We start from the raw sequence: 18147 nt of genomic DNA, 5'->3' as shown, positions 1-18147 counted from the left end.
CCATGGACAGAGCCACCATCAAATTTCTCTCTCGACCATGCAAAGAGCTGCAGAGGAGCCTTGGGTGACCTGTGTGCTTCCATACCACTGACTGCAGTAGTTCTGCAACATGTTCCCTCCATGGCAACAGAGAGGTAGCCGATTTCAGCCTACGAACCCCCATGATTATCTTTACGAAGTGTAATTTCATTCAGCGTGGTAGCAAGCAGAGGAATAGGTTATAATGATACTATCTCCAATGCAGCAATACATCCAGAGACAAAAATCTCTCCATTAACAAAAAAGCTCTCACCGTCTTTCCAAATGTCATGCTGTTGTCTTATCACTATTCATTATTAGTTTGGTAGTACTCCTTTCCCCCCAGCCTCACAGAAACAGTCCTGCATTTCTATTTGATTCTGTTTGTGTAGCTCATTCCTATTGATTTTTTTCCTCCAAGCGTAGCCGCTATTGTTCATATCAAAATAACTCCCAGGCATGGCTATGGAGCTCAGCTTTTGCAATCAATGATTTTATTCAAGCTTTTAAAAACAATTCAAATCATTTGACTTTTTACTCGTGGGGTTTTTTACATTTATTATTTCCTCAGCAACTTTCTCACAAGTTTATAAACAAAAACTATTTAGTGTTTTCTATTTGAAGAGTTAAACTCTTTAGAAGATTATATGAAATTTAATTTTATTAATCCCTCTAAGGTACAGATATGGCCCTGTGATAGGGCCTTCAGTGGCCAGGTGGCCTAGTGGCTAGATCGTTATTCAGCGGTAATGGTAGGGGGACCAGAGCCCACCCTCTCCACCAGGTCCCAGTCCAGGGCCCTGTATAGTTCAACCCCTAAACAGGGGAGATGATTCTCCCTCCTGGCAGGGTGGGGTCAAGACTAGTTTCCCTGGATTACTTTCTACTAAAGTCCTTTAGTTTGGGTGTGGCCCCTGCTAGTCCAGTTGCCCCACAGTTGGGGCTTATCTGCCTACTCCCCTTCACGGGGGAAGGCTTACTTGCCTCCAGTGCCTACGATGGCTGGCAGGTCGCTGATCCGTCCCTTCAGGAAGGCAAACAAAAGCTCCCGTCTCCTCACCAGTCAGCTCCCAACTGAGCCAGGCTTCCTTCTTTTCTCCCGCCTCCAGGCTTGGCATTGGCTGCAGGTGTAATAGGGCGGGGCTAGCCGAACACGAAGCTTTTCTTTAACCCCTGCTGTGCCAAGCGGTAGTTTCTCTGCTCCATCACAGGCCCATATGACAATGGTATCTGAGTACCTCAGAATATTTAATGTATTTATCCTCACAATAGAGAGTGCTATTATCCCAATTTTACAGATGGGGAACTAAGACACAGAAACTAAGTGACTAGCCCAGGATCATATCAGAAGGCTATGTCAGGGTGGGGGAATTAAATGGAGGCTTCCCCTCTCCAAGGGTATCACCCTTAACCACTGGGCCATCTTTCCTCCAAAGTGGTAATGTCAATCCAGTTGCTACTTGACAGATACCACAGAATACCATTCATACAAGTGTCGCAGCTAACACTAACGGACACCTTTGTTGCCATTCTCGAGGACCGGCTGAGGGTGGGAACTGAACTGAGCCATCTCTCCCCAACACCAACAGGTGTTGCATCTAGAGCCGACCTGAAGAACCTGAGTAAAAGTAGTGGAGTTACAGAGAGCACTTTCCATTGCCACTATCCAAGCTGTAACTGTTTTGTGAGTAAACAGCGAAATTCGTCTCACAGGGTTATCACCCTGGGACATTTCACAAGCTCTAAATTAACTTTAAAAATATTGAAGCCACATGTTAAAGATCATCCCCATCTCACTCATTTCAATAGCATCCTCTGTAAACTGCATCAGGCCATTGCAATCAATCATTTTTCTGCTATAAGAAGACAATAGCAATAATATGACACGGTGTAAAAGTGATTTTTTTTTATTTTTTTTTAAATCATCTTCATAGCCATAAGGAAATGTAAGGGCCAGAGCAAGCAAGGAATCTGGAGAGAAGTGGGTCAATAATCTGTCTTGGGCAAATTACTGATATTCCCACACTCTTTCCACTTACACTTTTCAAGATCAGGAGCCTTCCTTATAAATCACAAATTGTATGCTGTGGGCCCACATCGTGATGGTGATTCATCCACGAGAACTGCTGTAATTGCCTCTTTTACATTTAAATCACAATAAAAAGAGCCAGACAAAGTCTTTAGAAATCCACGCCAAGTATATTGTTTAATGGGATCACAGGGGTGCCAGGTCCAGATCTTTGGCTACAGCTGAGAAACACACAGCTTGGTCTCAGGAGTGAGTATGCAAAGGAGCCTTTTGTGGAACCGCAACCTTGGCCCACTACATGCTGAGCTAGTCCAACCAGCATTACTTAGAGCAACCAGAAGACTGCTCTAATTTATGCCAATTGTTAATGGACCCAAAGAGCCCACATGGCAGCCAGAGATTTCCCCAGTCATCCTCCCTTTCCCTGCTTACACCACCTATGCTGAGCACAGGGGAACACATAAGAGTTGCAATATCTACTTATCTGGTCACAGGAAGACTGACTTTAGGGTCACAGCGTTAGTGGCATAGTGGCCCCATCAGAGTGCAGAATGTGACCCCGAGTCTTCATTTGTGTAAAGTAAATCCAGGCAATACTGGGGGAGTTTAGAATGTTAATTCCCTTAAAAACTTTACTTCAATTATGTTATAGAAGTTAAGCCATACACACCAGATTAGAAAAACTAGGGGAATAGGATTTTTAGTGGAAAAGTTATTAGGCTAGATAATATAGGAAAACTTCCTGTACTATGTGCACTTGCAATTTTGCACTCCCATTTGATAGCAGGAGATATCTGTGGGCGCCTTTAATTGTGACTATAAACATTTAGGGGCCAGCTGGTGCAAATGAGTGTGGCTCCATTGACATTAGCACTGATTTACACCTGTTGTGGCTATGGCCATGGCTGTCCAATGACTTGATTTGCTGTTGCAAATGTCATTGGAGCCCACAAATCAGGTAGTCAGCCATCTGCAAATGTTCGAACTCACAAGACTCTGTCCCAGGCCCAAAATAGCAGGTGCAAAGTTAGATTGTGGGTTTGGGTCCTTCTGAACAGTTGTTCCATTATTTTTCAAAGATCTGTAAATATACAGGGCAACAGGTAGAGCAGCAATGGAAGCCAGTGGGGGATGAGTTAAAGAAAAATATGTTCCTGTATTAACTGAAGTAGAGGAATTGACAACGCTGGCAGGATTAATAAACAAGGACCATACAGCATGTGTGTTCCAGACGGTGGCTTTGATCATATCTGCAGTAACATTTTAATCAATGTGAATGGAGAGCTTATTATAACACTTCTGATTGGTGAGATCTTTTCATATCCTCCTTTGCCACCCTGTAATTTAATTTGCTTGGATTGCTATATGGAATGATTTGGATGATGCTGTCTTTATCACAAAGGACATTTAGTGATTCCGAAGCATGCAGCTTGAATGCTATTTAGGGAGAATGCAGTGATCTAAAAGACACCTGCCTTTAATATGGGATCTCAGTAGAAGAAAAGGGGGAGAGGGTATCCCAGAGGAGAAGAGAGAGTAAACAGTTAGGTAAAGGCCAGTTTGTGTTGCATTTCCCTCACCATTTTCACAACTTGTATACAGTAGCATAAAAGGAGTTTGATATTTATGTCAAAGCTATCCACAAGGGCATTGCCATCAAAATGTTTGCTAAAATATAATCATCTAAAGAGATCGATGAGCCTATAGCCAATTTTTATACGGACTCTACTCTTGAATATTCCACTTTCCAATTTAAGAAAGCAACCTTGTTGCTTGCAGATGGTACTTGTGAAGAAATTTACATATTGCATTATATGAAGGTGACATTTAAAACGGTTTTCACTAGACACATCCAGCTTTCAGGTACATGAGTACAACTCCCATTGACCTGTATCCACAGGATGGGACAAATACTGCAAACTTTATTCTTGCTAGAAGTGACTTTAACAGCACTACTTGCGTGCATAAGAGAAGCAGGATGTAGCCTGTAGGTTAGCACAGATTTTTCCCTATTATGACTAAAGGCCACATGCTGCCACCCTTCATTTAAATGGGAATACCTTCACAGTAAAGTATTTCTCAACATGAGTAAGTAGCGGTACCAGACTGTCAGTATATGTGATTACTATTTAACGTTATAAATTATAGTGCATTCTTAATACAAAATAATATAAACCCATGCAAATTAAATACATTAAAATTTGGTCTGTTTGATAACATATTAAGCTGCAATGTGTCTAAATTCTAGGGTGGAATCTCATTATACAGTATCATTCTGCAAGTTGTAACTTGCTGTTCTTAATGATTTGCTTTTGCAATTCTTGATATCTTAGGGCTTCATTCTGCAATACATTATAAACCAGTTAAAAGTTTGATACATAATTTATAACCTCTTCCTTTCTTTGGTTAAGATGCTCATTTATGAGTAGTTAGCTACCTAGGAGCATCAACATTTTAAAATAAGAGAACGATTAAGTGTTTTGCTTAGAGGGAAGTTCAGCTCTTAAAAGGTAACTTGATATAAGAGGCAGCATGAGGTTCCATGTCTCAGCATATAGCAGGGCTCCAGGGAAGCATCAACCCAACCCTAGCCCTTACCATATTCTGAAGCTAATTCTGAATTTATCCAGCACCTGATATAAATTAGAGCAGTCTCAGGGGTGCTTTTAGTCATGCTTGGCCCCACAAAACCCTGTTGCATCAGCAGAGAAGAGAGAGAGAACAAGTGCTCCAGCTACACACAGCCCACCTGGGCCCCCAGCATGCCGTCCACCCTGCGAGCCATGAGAGTAGGGCAATAGAGAACTGGCTACACCATCACTACATTGTCAGAGGAAGCCCCTATAGTAGAGGTACAACCCAGAGGGAGAGCTGCTGCTTTTACATAAAGTGGCCACGTGGCAATGCAGTATCGGCCCCACTGATGTCAGTTCAATTACTCCCAGAAGCAGACCAGAAGGGGTATGTGCTCTAGATTGTTGAAGCATACAAACGTGAATGCTTTGCTCACAGAGCTTTTGCTTGGAAGGAGTGATATTCTCCCCGCCCCTGCCAAATCTGCTTATAAACCATGCATAAATGCCCCACGAGCACTCCCTGTGACTCAGCCCTCTACTTCTACCTTTCATAAACTTTCAAAAACCCACATTTGTAATGATTTTTTCCTTGCCAGGCTAGTCACCAAGTCCTTTAATGGAACTACAGCGTGAGCCTGCTCGAGGCAGGCAAGAGAATTTTCAGTACAAACAACCAGTTTAACATTTTCATTGCATACATTTTGCTTTTCTTAATTCAGTAATTTCATTTCAGAACCATGCAGCTGCATCTCAAACAGCTTTCTTTTCCTTTAGCATTAATAAGGGAGCTTTTTTTGCAAGACATTGGAGCTGCATAAGCCTAAGAAAGGTCATGAAACACAAAAGCAGTCCAATACCATTAATATTGCTATCTGTCACATGTCTTTTTTCAGGCCTTATTCATCAATAAACCTTGCGAGGCAGACACTCGCTTCCCATATCATCTGATGCAATGCTGGATCCATCCTATTTGCATTCATTCTAATTAGTGGCCATGATCCTCAGCTGGTGTGAATTGATATACTTCCATTGGCTTCAGTGGAGCTACATTGATTTACATCAGCTGAATATCTGGGCCAGTATGTATATTACTATTCATTGTTCTGTCAGTTTCAATCTGCCTCCTGCAAATCTTCATTCTGATACCTCTACTTAATATCTAGGAAGCAACAGGACAACAGACTATCCTGGTCTTGCTAGTGAACCAAACTAAAAAAAAAAACCCATAGAGTTCAATGGGGGAGTTTATAGTGACAATGGAAGGTATGTAAAATGCAAAGAATGAGATAACTTCATCTGTAGCTATCAGAGACTGAGCTTGTCCTCTCAAATCTATGTGTAGGCTCCCTGGGACCAAAGAGTTGCTCTACAGTGTGAATCTGCCACATTGCAGTTTGATCTATTGTCTGTGTCCCACTGTGTATTGTAATTTAAGGCAAATTTGGCTGAGAGTTAGCCATGCAGTTCCCATTGTTGTAAATGGGAATTGATAATAAATTCTCACCCAGCTATGAGCTAATCTTACATGCTGAATACCATTATTGTATAAAATATACTTGGTGTTGTGAAAACTTAGTGAAAAGAGGTAAAAATAGGCACATATTTATTATCTCCTTATGCTGAGAATCTTCAGAAGGAGGAAAAAATAACCTCACTGCTGATTATCTGCCTGCCACCATCTTTAAAAGTTACATCATGCACTTCAGTTGGAGGTAATGTTTCCATCTACTGTCAAGTATGTTCTGCAAGACAGTGTGCTACTGAGGTTGTATGAATATAATAATAATCCAGAGGGTAAGGAGTTTGGATTTTAGATGGTTCGTAAGTACAGAATGTCCATATTGGCAAAAAAAGTCAAAAGTTGAGTAACAATTCTTTTTTTCCAAGATTGAGAAATGTTATTAAAAACTTGCCTGATTTCATTATTTTGTAGATTTGCTATCAGTATACGAGTCTCACCAGGACCCTTTTTTAAAAAAAAAAACTTTCAGCAATCAAAAATTTCTTCTGTTACCCATGGAAAGTGGGAGCTTTTTTTACCTTCTTTCACAAATCCCAATGCTGCCTTCTGTAAACATTTAAAATTAGCTCTATTAGTACCTAATTGTGTGTCCTATCTATAAGGTTAAGGCAAGAAAATTGAGAAAATGTATAGATTCCTACATTATACGTATGTTTGAAGTCCTTGAAACCTTGCGTGGTACTGACTCTAGAGGCTAAATTAAAAGATTATGGAAATGTGAAATAAACTATCAGTAATGTTTTCTAGATATTTCCATGTGATTCAGAGGGCCTTCCACAAAGAGACAGGAAAGGGAAACCCATCACAAACAAACATGAGTGGGGATGATGGAAAGTTTCATAACACCTTATATCCCTGTCTGTCTATAGCTATCTCATAATCTCAGGTGTTTCTAAAGTATCCAACCCCGTCGTATCTTATCTCCTTTTTGTTGGTAACTTCAGGAGGATTCCTTCACGTGGTAGAGTTGGTCTAGAGCAAGAACCAGGTTCTGGTAAAAATATAGTTACAGTTAAGCATAGAGAGCCTTATCAGAGCTGCCAGCCATGTAATGCTGAAAGATGTTGATGCCCCTTAAATGAAATAACATGCCATTTTCTCCTGGATGGGAGCTGGAACATTAATGAGATACTAATACTGCTAACTGTGAGTTTGACCCTACAGTTTTTCCTCATGAAGGTAGTCTCATTGAAATTAATGGGACTGCTTATGTATGGACTGCTTCCACAAGTAAGTGTTGCATGACTGGACCCCCGTGCAAGTAAATCTCCCTTTTTACATTTTAACACTGTTGTGTTGGAATCCGATCCTGCAATTCCTTATTCTCATGGGTAAAAGTTTGCAGGATCTGGCTCTTAATTTTATTTCGAAAGGGGGATCAGTCATCTTGCCAGTATAATAATGTTCCTAGTTAATTTAGAAGGCAACTCTTGAAAAGATATATAGCTCTTGTCACTTCTAATTCAGAGAATGCCTGGTGAGGAATTCTGAAAACGATACTTGAACACTTGAATGGTTTTTCAAATTAAAAATAATAATGGATTCCTAGCTGGCATCCTACCCCAATTTACTGACAACCTAGACTTTTATTGCATTTTTGTTACTGACCAGAGTTGTAGCTGTATATTAGCCAAAAAACTTTCATAAACTGGTGACTGGGCCATAGAAATTGAGTTTTTATGCCCAATTTATTTTAGCCTGGAAGATCGCAAATTCTTGAACCACTCTACTGATTTAGCAAAATGTTGCAAATATCATAGGACATTTACAATCTCATCCTCATAATGGTGATGTTGAGTAACTTGCAGGAGAGAGAGTTAAGAAGTTTACAAAGCAGCAAAATATAATAGTCTTAGAGGAACTTTTCAGAATTACCTCCTTGTGTTCCCCACCCCACCCATGACTACTCTTCATCTAGAGAAGCAGATCTCAAGATTTAAAATTAAGAGTGCAATATCTGAAGAGTAAAAAGTACTTGATGTGCCACCTTTGTAATTTGAATCAGAGTAGTTATAATGGATTCTTAATCTGATAAACCAACCTCTATATATACACCTAAGATACTCACCTGGCACCCATCACTGTAGTTAACTGAGCTTCTCATTCTTTAAATATCTTTATTCTCACAACGTCTCAGAAAGATGGGGAAGTCCCCATTTTACAGAGGGGAACTGAGGCACACAGAGGCTAAGTGACTTGCCTAAAGACACACAGGAAGGATGTAGCAGAGCAGGCAATTGAAACTGGGTCTCCCAAGTCCTGAAGTAGCACCCTAACCACTGGGCCATCCACTTCTGTGTGGAAATCACTGATTTAGATTGCTACCAGACAAGTTAGACCATCCTTCAGCACAAGAGATAGGAGCTTTTGCTTTTGGAGCAGGAAAATCCACCTTTCAACCCTTCTGCCACCATAAAGTTCTGATGTGCAATGTACAAGTTCTGGGTAGCTGGGGGTTCTCTTACAATATGTTAAAAGGTGAAGATGGCTTCATCTTAGCTTTCAAAAACAGAGAGTTATGAATTTCAGAAGTAGTACGTTACCAATCATATGTAGTTAACACATTTTAAATGCTGTGAATATTCAGAACTCCTGTGCCCTTTCACCTATATCTTAATGCCTATACAAGATAAAACAGTTGCAAATGGACAGGTAAAGAGTTGAAATAGGCTACTGAGAAGAATACAAGGCATGAAGTTTAGCTATCTCTCTCTCTCATCAAAATTAGAGATGAGTTAATAATTTACTTTTTTGGTTCAGTGAATGAACTGAAAAATCTGGGGAGGAAATTGGTTTGTTTTGACCCAAAACTGATTTTTGTTTTTTTTGTTTTTTTTCTTCCCTGCTCACCCAAATGAATAACCAAAAATCTTTTGTTTGGGTTGTACAAAATGTTTCAAACTTTGTTCCAAACTGCCATTTCCTAAATGAAATTGCATTTCTAAAATGTCATTTCCAAACAAAAATGTTTTAATGGTTTATTTTGAAAATGTCAAAATGAAGCTTTTCAACATTTCTGAAAAAAATGTTCACCGCAAATATTGGCCAAATTTGACCCAAATTCAGAAATAGTTTTTGTTCCCCAATACTTACTAGTTGCTTAATATACTTATCATTACACCAGCCATACTATTTACTGAAAAAGATTTGCCCAGTTCTATGCAAATATGTAGGAATTTAGGAGATAATGACATTTCCGTAGGGACTTAAAATGGATGCTTTGCCCTCACTTTTTTAAATACAACATGGTGCTGGTGAAGAGAGAAGGGGTGAATCAGATTTTCCAGTTGTCCTCTCTAACACAGTAAATCACCTAATATGTAAATACTTGAACTTTAATGCCTGGCTTTCAGAGTAAAATAGCACTTCTTAGATTCTAGTGGATTGTCACTTCTAGAAAGGGGGGGAAAAATCTCAGTTTGAGTTTTTTCTCATAATGGTAGGAGAACTGGTAGCATTTTTGTCTTCTGAAAGGCACGTATCATATTTCACATTTCTGATGGAAGCTCTACTTGAATCTAAATACTGACCAAGATTTCCCTTAATCTGAGGCTGACCTAGAATTTGATTCCTCGCTTTGAATTTTCATGATGTGCTTTCTGAACCCTGATTTTCTGACCAACACTCTTTCATATGCAAAATATATGCCACTATTAACACATTTAGATGAAGGAAAACCTCGTAGGTTGAATTACCTTAAATTCAGTTTCAATGTTGGCTAGTCTTGCCAATTCATTGCTTAGTTCTAAAGCAGTAAGAACGGGGTCTTCACTGGAAAGAGACAAATAAGCGGCACTTGCTAATCCTTTGTAGGCATTCATTCTCGATCGAGAGTGACTGAAGGAATCTTTCCTCTGCTTCTCGGCACATTCATTGCACTTGCAGAAGTAGTCATGGGGCCTTTCTATCCGTGCCCCTTTCAGAAGCAAGATATGAACAATTTCATACTCTTGGCAATGAGCAGCGAGTATTATGGGGGTGATGTCATGAGAAAACCGAGTTCCATCTTCATCATAAGCATAAAAATCATCATCACGTAGTTCCTGCTCAAGGGGGCTTAGTGTGAGACGCTGCCCTTGTGCAAAGGCTGGATGGTTCAATATTGCTTCCACAATGCGCACATATCCCTTACTGATGGCCAACAGCAGTGCATCTCCAACTCGAGCCAGATTCTCCTTTTTCAGAAGGAGTTCAGTCACTTCCAAATGCTCATTCCCCACCGCTAACTGCAAGGCATTCTGTCCCATGTAATCAACACAATTAAAGTTCAGGGTTTTGGACTCCTCCAGCATTTTCCGCACCACGGGGATGTTGCCATATTCCGCAGAATCCAGGAAGCGTTCTTCCTCCGCGGTCAGGCTGGTGCCCTTCTCGTTAAACATGTAGGCTGGGCCTCGGATAGCCTGTCTCCGACCTTTCTCCCGAAGGGTTGTGTGCCTTCGATGCATGTTTTTAGAGTTGCTGTTTCCCAACCTGCACAAAGACAGGAAGGAAGCTTGATTATCCTCTCAGCCATTTTTAACCTGAGGTAACCTGAAAATAATGTTGAAAATGTTCCATTGTTATAAGACCTTGTATTTAACATGGTTTAAAATGGTTTAGGATACATGCCGGATAATGCAAATTACTTTACTGAATAAGTGCCAAAAACTTAGGCTCCTAAGTCACCTAGACTCTTTTGAAAATTTTACCCAAGACATAACAAGTAGATGAAACCAAAAAACAAGTGTTGATGCTTTGTTGGCAACACACTATTCATCCTTCATGCCAGTCAGTGATCTAGGGCTGAATATTGCCCACCCAGCATTGGATCCACTGCAATTGTTTGTTTGGTGTGGAGGAGTTTCACATAAAGAAAAAAAGAAGAAAGATTTTCATGGCAGGAAATTTGTTGGGTTGATTTGTCATTTTTAAATGGTACTGTTGGAAGCAGGGCAGAGGTTTGGAATGCCAGAAGCAGTATTAGCAGGAGCTGGCCCATTATCTAGTCTCCAGTTTTTTAAAAAAAAACTATGGCCTATATAGTCTTTTAATTATTATTGTCCTGTGGGCTTTTTTGTTTCATTGTTTGTTTGTTTTTTAGAAAAAGTATCAGTCCTGATGTTATTTCCCAATCCACAAATGAGAACAATTAGTTATTCTATTGGTAGAAAGAAAGTAAGAACATAAGAATGGCCATATGGGTCAGAGCACTGGTCCATCTAGCCCATTATCCTGTCTTCCAACCGTGGCCAGTGCCAGTTGCTTCAGAGGGAGTGAACAGAACAGGGCACTTTAATAAGTGTCATCCAGACCCAGCTTCTAGTAGTCAGAGATTTAGGGACACCCAGAGCATAGGGTTGTGTCCCTGACCATCTTGACTAATAGCTATTGATGGATCTATCCTTCATAAACTTATCTAACTGCTGCTCTATAGTCTTTCTTGTCCTCTTTTTTTCACCCCAGACACTGGCAAAGCGAATCTAAGGCTATATACCAAGGGCCCAGTTCTTGGAGTTTTGCCTGAGAAAGAAGGTTAGGGTTTGGTCAAGAATTATTTACATACGTATAATATATAAGTAAGTAACTCTCCAAAATGATGAACAATAACATTGCTTTTTCTCACTGTCTCTAATTAAAAGTAGACACCGGTTTTCCACTCCATTCTAACATCAACAGCAAGAATGGTCGGTGCAGAAGCAGAATACTATTCAAATAAAACTTCCCACCAAACATAACTAATATAAAAAATTAAGCACCTTAAAATACTGTAGAGAAGGATTAGCAGAACAAATGACATTTATGGTGAAGGCACTCTAACTCATGGAAGCCTTCACCTCTGATGAGTTATGGCCCCAATCTTATTCATGAACACTGAAGATTAGTATTTCAGCTTCCTTGCTTTATCATTTTTCTACATATAGTGGGACAAATAGAAAATCATTCCCTTATCTTTGAATACTTTCATAAGAAAAACTCAGCTATCACTTCACATTTTAAAAGTTAGTTACAATGATGTTTGACCTAAGCTCTGAATTATGATGGAATTGTGACAATGCAAAGAGATATATATGTAATAACAGAAGATCTTGGAAACTCAGCCATACCCATGTCACATGATTCTGCGTGATGCCTTGTTCTGCACCAGTTGTACAGACAATTTTCAAACTAATCATACATACTGAGCTTGTGTAATGTGTTCTCTTGAAAAAGTGTAATTGTAACTTGATTGCAGGTATCTTAACATTTTTGTTTGAAGGTGCTCTGCATTTAAATGACTGTATTTGCATATGTTATTGAGACAGCTAGTGATCAAACTCAGAGATTGCAATTAAAATATTGTGTTTTTCTAGGAATGCATCCTTTGACATTCCATGTCCTTGGAAAGAAATCTTCTGTGGAAAGGCAAAACCTTGGGCCAAATCCTGACTCCAGGGGGATTTCTGCCTGAGTACGGGCCTGCTGCTGCAAGATGTTGACCACCCACAACGTCTCTGGAAGTCCTTAGGAGTTGAGAGCCCTTGGCACTTTGGAGGAGATACACAGCACTTTGTGGGATTTGTCCCTAAAGCACTACGGGGTTTCACTCTATATGTTGACATAGGGATGCTTGCTTAGGCTAAAGTCCTCTACCCAGCAGTTGGACTGGGTTAGCTGGGCTGGGTGCTGGGAGTAAGGGGCTAAGAAGAATTCTCTCCCACAAAGCACTTGTGGTTCTTAACATTGTAGCCTACTCCAGCCAGTGTCCTGCCTGTCACCCACTTCCTTTCTGCCACTACACATGGGGTTTGTACAGAGCTCATGCCCATGCCATTCCGTACCCTCTGTGTGAGCACACACATTCAGCTCCCACATTGCTGCACTGTGAGAATACACCTGCAAAGATAGAAGTGGCATTTGGAATTTAGATTTAGAGCAAAATTTCCAGATGGACCTAAGGATCCTAAGTCCCATTTTCAAAAATGACTTAGGGGCCAATTTTTAGAGCTATTTGGTTGGGTAAAGATGCCAAAGAAACTAATAGGATTTTCAAAAGATCCTTGGCACCTACCTCCCATTATCTTTCAATGAGACAAGATCCTACAGCCCAGATCCTCAAAGGTATTCATGCTCCTAACTCCAAATATCAGTGGGAATTAGGCACCTAAATATCTTTAAAGATCTGTGACTAAGTGCCCAAATAATTTTTGAAAATGGAATTTAGGCATCTAAGTTTCTGGGGTGACATTTTCAAAAGCACCTTTTATGCTCTAGGGCCTCATTCTGTAATCCTCGTTTAGGCAAAAATGAAATTCAAAACGGGGATGTAATGGGAGTGAAGAACTGCAGGATCAGCCCCTAACTTGCTACTTCTCTTTTCCTGCAATGATTTCAGCTATTTTCAGAGGGATTCAGGAAAGATAGGCACTAAAATAGCATTAAAACTCTGTTTGGCCTGTTTAAAATGTTCACTCTCTGTCTCAGTACAATTGATGCACTACTGTGTTCTATTAAAAACACAACCAAAAATGTCACTATTCAAAACATTGCAACTATGAACAAAAATGAAGGAAATGAGACTCTACAGACGTGAATCAATAAAGAAATGACTGCAATGAAAAGAAGACAGAAAAAAAGCTCTTCGCCAAAATATTTGTCTGCAGAATTTCGTATGTTTCATTTATTTAAAAGAAAAGGAAAAAAGGGGGACAACATTTTTTAGCAGAATCACGGCTTAAAGGCACAGTATGAGAAAGCATGAGGGGATAAATTATACGTTTATGGAAGCACAGACTGAATTTTAAGTATACAAGTGCTCCATTTTGTCTGCTAATGCTTCAGAGACTTCTCCAGTATTCCAACTTCCAACCTGCCCCATATTATTTGCTTTCTTATATCAGGTTTATCTCCATTAACAAAACACTTTTTAAAAATATTTCACCATCATCCCAGAGAGGAAACATTAATCAAGTAGAAAGTTGACTAAGATAAAAGTTTCACTGGAGTCCATTTTCAGTTGCTTCCTATTTGCTGAATATACAGCTTAAGTATTATTTGGGATATTAGTTTTAATAAATAGCAACTTTTCCAGCATTAACCAGCAAAGCAGCATGCCAGGGAAGTAGCAAGAGTATTCCCTCCTATGGTATGAATAAGATAAAAGGTCATTCAAGTTCAAACTTTGAAATAGGCTGCCTCCCTTTTGTGGGTGTGCTGAGCAGAAACTAAATCGGCACCTGCGACTATATTTCAAGCACAACTCTGAATGCTCATACCTCTAATTACTGGATCGTAGGTACAATCCAGGTGACTAGACATGCTTCTACTGAGGTTGGCAACTGACTTCACTGAGCTGGTTGCAAAAATTCCAGCACTGGTTTTGCAGATACAAACTGCATGGGTAAAAAATGAAGTCAGCCTTCATCCCTTTGGAAAATGTACCCATGAGGGTGAAGTACCTTCATCCACATCGACAAGGCCGTTCATGTAAGACCTATGATACAGCTGCTGCTGGTGGCAAGGGGGTAAAGATGGGGAGCAAACATAGTACATGACCCATGGCCCTTGAGCAGGGTGAAGGGATGTTTGACACCAGGCTCAAATAGTCCAGCCTAGTGGTGCTGGGAAGCCAGGGGAGGGACTCTTAGAACCAGAAGCCTAGACCTTAATGAATAAGGATCACCCCTAAATGGTTGCTGGAAAAATAGCCAAGAAAAGGGTATATGGCATCCCTGCAGCCTGCCCATTGGTTTTAGCAGAGAAGCAGATTCTGTCATCCATTACCCCTTACAAAAAACGAACTACCCTGGGTTTCTTATGGAATGCTGGGGTGAAGTTCACCCTGAAGGCAATTGGTTGATGTATGTTTGCATCACTGTTGTGTTTCAGAGGACCAAATTATTGCTAGGGTGCAAGTCTGCACAGCATCCGGACTTAGTGTTTGCCAGATATGTTGTCAGGAGTGCATATACTGTACTGAATGCCACATTGTGTAGCCTTTATGCATTGGCATCAATGGCCAAGATATTTTAAATCGACTAGTGATTTGGGGTGAAAATCAGGCCCCTTGAAAGAAATATCAAGTAGGGCACCCAATCACCCACACATCCAAAATCATTTTTTTTTAAAATTCACTTTTTTAAAATCTTGGGCTATAGGATTTTACCAAAATCAAGACCCCAAGATTTTGCCCAATTATTATTATTATTTTTTAAATCTACAGAAATCTTTTGTTGTTGTTTTGTTTTGTTTCTTTCTTTGTTTCAATTAATATAGCTAAACCTCAAACATTTATAACCCACTCCTACCCAAAGCTATACACATTACTTTTAGAGTAAAAGATAATTAAAAATAATAGAACTGATCCCTGCATTCATTTCTTTTTCTCTTGCTTTGATCCTTATATCTACTACTCTGTTTTTTACATACAGAACTCTAAGGATGACTAAAGGAAATACATATTGAAATGATTCCTAAAATATGTGATGGATATTTGTACCAATAAGCTGTTTGGAACCTATGTTACTCTTATATTGTCTATCTTTTGACAGGCTCATGTGAAAGTTTTCTGTATTGTAAAGTACAGATCATCAGACCCTCTCTATTCTCTGTTTAGTATCAGTTAAACAATGTGTTTGCGGAACATGTGTTTTGAACGTTGAGTAAAATAATAGTTCTCAAAATGAATGGTTGTGTAACCCTAATCCTGGTCCCGGAACATAATTTTCTGAGTATAATTTATCCTGTCTGTAGAAGAACACACAGAATTAGCTTTAGCTCATAACCATAATATGCCATGTGAACAATATACATGTTCATTCACAAATTTTGCTATTTTTTATTATTTATTATAATTTTTCTTTTTATAATTTTTCTTTCTTTCCCCAGCAGGCGGCAGCATAACTCTGGATTACACCAAGCAGCAATTCCACTCTACCGGCTTCCAGAACCGAGTTTCTAGCTCTCTGCATACAAAGCCTTGATTCTTGGTTCGCGGATTGAGCCTACTTTAATTGGCAACGTTACTTAACAGTGATTTACAATCTCGAAAAAAAAGACAGCGAACCCCATCTTTAGACCCACCAGCTCCAACAGGGCTACTCTCAATTAAGCACACCTGGCATTGTGTGTATGTCTCCCCCTTTTCCATAGCATACATATTCTTTCTAACAAGAAAAGGAGGACTTGTGGCACCTTAGAGACTAACAAATTTATTTGAGCATAAGCTTTGGTGAGCTACAGCTCACTTCATCGGATGCATTCTGTGGAGAATACAGAAGATGTTACTCTGAAATTCTTTCTAACGTGTCAACGGCATGCAGCTCAACCCAGAGCCAGGGGAGCAGACCTAAAACACGCTGTTCATGGTAAACCCAGCGCTGACGGACTATTTAAAATGGATTTGCAACAATGATCAATATATAATTAAATTGACACCCAAACATTTAACATTGCCCCCCCCCCCAAAAAAAAAAAACCCAACAAAACCCCAACAGATTTATATAAAGGGCTTCCTTGCAGAGTTTCAATAAACAACAACAAAACCCCACTTCGCTGGGCGTAACTGGGAGCTCGGGATTTGGGCCAGAGCTAATAATCTGAGGAGGCAAGTTTAGTTTCACCTACTTAAAAAACACACCATCCGCCGCGGATCCCCTACACAGCAGAGAATCAGTAGCTTATTTGCAGCGCAAGGGGCCCGGGTCCGTTGCCCTCTAGACGTTTGCAGTCCCGGGCTGAGCGGCAGGCGCAGGAGGCCGCATGGTCGCCGGTCCGGCCGGTGAAGCGCTGTCTATGGTGCTGAAATCGGGACCAGAGCTGGGAGCCGCTGGCTAGTTAGTGGCAGGAGCGGCGGGGCGGGGAGCCGGCTGGCTCCGCGGCTCTGTCCCTGGTGCTGCGAGAGTCAGCTGAGCTTCCGAGACAGAGCCCCATCCCTGTCGCTGGGCGGTGGGAAATTTCCCAGGGACCATTAGGGATGCATTTACTGGAGGAAGATCCCGGGGCCAGACTGGCTCAGGATCCCAGAGACAGGCGGCAGGAGAGCCCCCCCGGTCAAGCCCTGGCGATCTCCTGCACGCTTTTCCATCCAGGCTTCCCTCCCCACGCCTGGAGCCTTCGCGGCAAGTTTTCTAGCCCACCTGAGCCCAGCGGGCTAATTCAAGCGGGTGGGGGCCAGGCGGAGAGAGGCTCTGTCCGTCTCCCGAATCTACCGCCCGACTGTCGCCAAAAGCTCCCTCCCCGTCTTGGTCCCACCAGGGAAGCATCTGCTACAACTTCAGTCTCGCCTCGTGAACCTCCCCCTGCCTGGAACGCTCCAGATCAAGGTCCCCTAAAGTGACCCGGGACTGCCCGCTCCGCTTCCAGAGTCCCAGGCTCTTCTCATTTTCCCGGCGTCTCATTCACAAGGCATCGCCACAAAGGAAACCGTCCCCGGCGCTCCGAGCCCGCGATCTTGCCCCTGTCCTCTGCCCTGGCCCCTTTCAACGCCCTCGAAGCCCGCTCCTTGTTATTGGGGAAACTGAGTTGGTCCAAAAGAAACCGACATCCTTTTACAAGTGATTCTGCATTCACAGACCCGGGATTAAAGGCTTCCTGGAGATGACATGCAGAATGCAGTCGCTGCTCTATCGCCGTGACGAGTTCGGTCATGCAGCGGTGCGAGTCTCAGAGAAATAAGATCAGGGTCTCTCCCAAGCCCGTCAGTGCCCTACAAGGAGGACCTGAGCCACCACATCCTCGTCTCCCTCCCACCCCCTCCTCCAATGTTCGGAAAGATTTAATTGGTTAACAAGAGGTTTTCGCCAGCTTTTCTCCTGGAGTTGATCTGTTTAGAATTGGGAATAGATTTGCTAACTAAGCACCTGGGAGAAGTCCGGTCAATCCTGTTTCCAGAGACCAGTGTAAATGTAGGGAGGCTGGGCGGCGTTGGGATATTTACTGAGCCATAGGGAGCGGCGCCCGAGCAAGAGGGAATCTGCAAAATATTTATGGCAGGTCTACCCTGTTCCCTATCAGGCCACCAACCAGGCAGTGTGCAGAGCCAG

General features: G+C 41.3%; 1 protein-coding gene across 1 annotated transcript in view; it reads right to left on the bottom strand.

Annotated features, from left to right (window-relative positions):
* Window positions 1-17752, bottom strand: part of TRPC7 (transient receptor potential cation channel subfamily C member 7) — a 121090-nt gene extending 103338 nt beyond the window's left edge. Inside the window, exons 1-2 of the mRNA XM_077824683.1 lie at window positions 17529-17752; window positions 9841-10618 (exon numbers count right to left, since the gene is read on the bottom strand). Coding sequence (XP_077680809.1) covers window positions 9841-10618; window positions 17529-17752 — 1002 coding nt within the window. The remainder of the gene's footprint in view (window positions 1-9840; window positions 10619-17528) is intronic.
* Between the last annotated feature and the right edge of the window lie 395 nt (window positions 17753-18147).

The sequence above is a fragment of the Eretmochelys imbricata genome, chromosome 8, assembly GCF_965152235.1.
Source record: "Eretmochelys imbricata isolate rEreImb1 chromosome 8, rEreImb1.hap1, whole genome shotgun sequence".
NCBI classification, from domain to species: Eukaryota; Metazoa; Chordata; order Testudines; family Cheloniidae; genus Eretmochelys; species Eretmochelys imbricata.
Note: the sequence above shows the minus strand (reverse complement) of the source record. Positions and strands in the feature narration are given on the sequence as shown.